General features: G+C 43.8%; 1 protein-coding gene across 1 annotated transcript in view; it reads left to right on the top strand.

Annotated features, from left to right (window-relative positions):
- Positions 1–905, top strand: part of LOC127627835 (one cut domain family member 2-like) — a 24836-nt gene extending 23931 nt beyond the window's left edge. The window contains exon 2 of the mRNA XM_052104426.1: positions 621–905. Within this exon, the coding sequence (XP_051960386.1) occupies positions 621–904 (284 nt within the window). The 3' untranslated portion in view covers position 905. The remainder of the gene's footprint in view (positions 1–620) is intronic.
- The last annotated feature ends 1808 nt before the right edge of the window (positions 906–2713 follow it).

Here is a 2713-nt window from a genome sequence, read left to right as displayed (position 1 = left end):
TACTGCTTGATTGGAAATAATGGCCGATAGAAAGTGATATTTCCCTTTTGGTCTCATATTTCGTGCTCATCACCGACACTCTTATCCACTCGTTTCTCAAGTACACGAACTTTTGGAAAACATTTTAGAGGGGCGACATGGTTGGAAATGGAAAACTGTTGACATGTGTTTGTTTTGATCAAAATCAACCCCTCGGGACATGAAAGGAACAATCATTAGTTGTTGTTATCCGTGTATTTCTCTCTGCTTTGAACTGTTAATTACCAGGTGATCATCTTGTGTTTAGTTCTTTAGACTCTCTAGTGATTAAAGACCCTAAAAATAAACCGTGCTCTACTGTATTACTCTGGGAGTGTTACTGGGCACAGAGGCAATTACCTGGAGGGCATCTCACCTCTCCTCAAATCATCTGAACATTTCCTGTGGGGTACCAGTGATCGGATATGAGTTGAGATGCCATGTTGACTCAAGTATAAGAGTCTTTCTATATCATATATAATGCTTCATTTGAAAGTCACTTGGATGAATAATGAATAGTATTTCTTCATAACAACAACAGAATAATAATCTATTTTCTCTTTCTTTTTGTGTCTCCCTTCCAACAAACGAAACCCCTGAAGCGTGCAAAAGAAAAGAGCAGGACCCGAGCAAAGACAGGAGCAATACACCAAAGAAATCGCGGCTGGTTTTCACCGACCTGCAGCGGAGAACACTACTGGCCATCTTTAAAGAGAACAAACGTCCGTCCAAAGAAATGCAGCTGACCATCTCGCAGCAGCTGGGACTGGAACTGAACACTGTAAGCAACTTCTTCATGAACGCCCGCAGACGCAGTCTGGACAAATGGCTGGACGAGGGGAGTCCAGGAAGCATGTCCACCGGCAGCACTTGTACCAAAGCGTGATCCCGGGGGATGGGGGAGGGTGGGAGTGCACTGGGATGGAACGATGGAACGATGGATGATGGATGGAGGGGATTCTGGGTGGTTTAAGGGTCCAGTGCACCAGGGATGGGTCGGCCACTCAACAGCAAACTTTATACGAAGAGAAAAACCTTTTGAAGGTCAACGAGCGGAGAGAGACTGCTTACTGGCGAATGTTGAAAAGCTAAAAATAGAGTTTAAGCAATCAAAAACCCGACGACCCGGACGTATTTCCCTTCTCTTCTGTAATCCAGAATATTAGTTACAAGGAATCTCCGTTTGCAGATCGGTCCTAAACGAACGAAGAATCTTAATGCACGTCGCAAGTGAAGCAAACAGAATTCTTATGTACATCCAGAAGAGAAGTGAATGCCAACGGGTTTGGCGTGCTTTACACGTCTCATCTACGTTCAAGGATAAAGTCGTAATTTTTGCACAAGTAGTGGCACTAGACAGAATTGCAATCGGTTTATTCGAGCAACTGTTTGGTCTCATGAGATGGCTAAGATAATAGAGTTTACGCCTTTTATTTCCATACAGATCGACCAATCAAATAACGGAATATCAAATCGATACCATACGGACTTCAAATGCTAACAAGTCCCTTATAAAGGACGACCGCTAATTGATTTTGCCAATACCGACAACTGAGGTGGTGGAAAAGGTAAACGATAAACGATTAATCGGCTGATAGTTTTTAAATTCGATTTAAAGAATGTAACAAAAAAAACTTAGTCGTTCTTTACCATGAGGGGTACAGACAGAGGCTACAAGAGTTGTTTTTGCTAATAACCGATAGTACCAAAAAGCCGATTAATCGGTAAAATCGATATATATTGGTCTACCTCTAGTCTCTTATCCAATGCCTACATTTTAAGAAAGGAGTCATCAGTGAACATCTTTGGTTACTCGTTATGTAACGGGAGATGCACTAGCATTGACGCTAGAGGCTGTAGCCTTTAGCCTCCTCGTTAGAGCACCCGCCTCCCACACCGGAGACCTAGGTTCGAGTCCCATACGTTGCATGTAGAACAAGAGTGTCACATTGGTGCCGTGACCCAGATGGGAGTGAGGTTTAGGGGGGTGAGTGTAACGGGAGCCAGCTGGTAGATAGCTGTGCAGTGTGTAAACCTCACTCTCCTGACCTCAAGAGGTGCACTAGCGACTGACGCTAGAGGCTGTAGCCTTTAGCCTCCTTGTTAGAGCACCCGCCTCCCACGCCGGAGAGCTAGGTTCGAGTCCCGTACGAAGCGGTAGAACAAGGGCATCACAGTTACATACATTATTAATTTATGCAATGCAAATATGTACGTCAATGTACGTGAACGCCCTCGTTCATTGTTGTCTATGGAATTAAAAGTCGTAGCCTGTCATCGGAGTCATCTCGCATCGATTATTATGACATCTCACGAGACCAGGTTGGACTCAACTAATGGCGGGAGTTTGGTGTGGATCTACCACGTTTGTTTGACTTTTGGAGACCTGTTTGAAAACAGTAATTGTTTTGCAATTCTTTTTGGTGCCACTAGGGGCGCAGAAATGACACACTGCCGCTTTGAGTGTTGTATTACTTATTTGAAGTGTGTACGTGTTGAGCCACACACATTTCAAACAGTTCAAAGCTTTAATAACACAACAAGGACTTAACAGTTCATAACCGCTTGTAAATGCTCAAGGTGCAAGTTAGCAGCAGGTTGCATGTGCAGATTGTCTAGAATATCGAGGTGGAGTCTGACCCGGTTTCACCTCTTTAAGGTAGAAAAACACTGTGTACATCTATCATAAGCACAA

Source organism: Xyrauchen texanus, chromosome 34 (genome assembly GCF_025860055.1).
Source record: "Xyrauchen texanus isolate HMW12.3.18 chromosome 34, RBS_HiC_50CHRs, whole genome shotgun sequence".
Taxonomy (NCBI): Eukaryota; Metazoa; Chordata; class Actinopteri; order Cypriniformes; family Catostomidae; genus Xyrauchen; species Xyrauchen texanus.
This window is presented reverse-complemented; position numbering and strand designations above follow the sequence as displayed.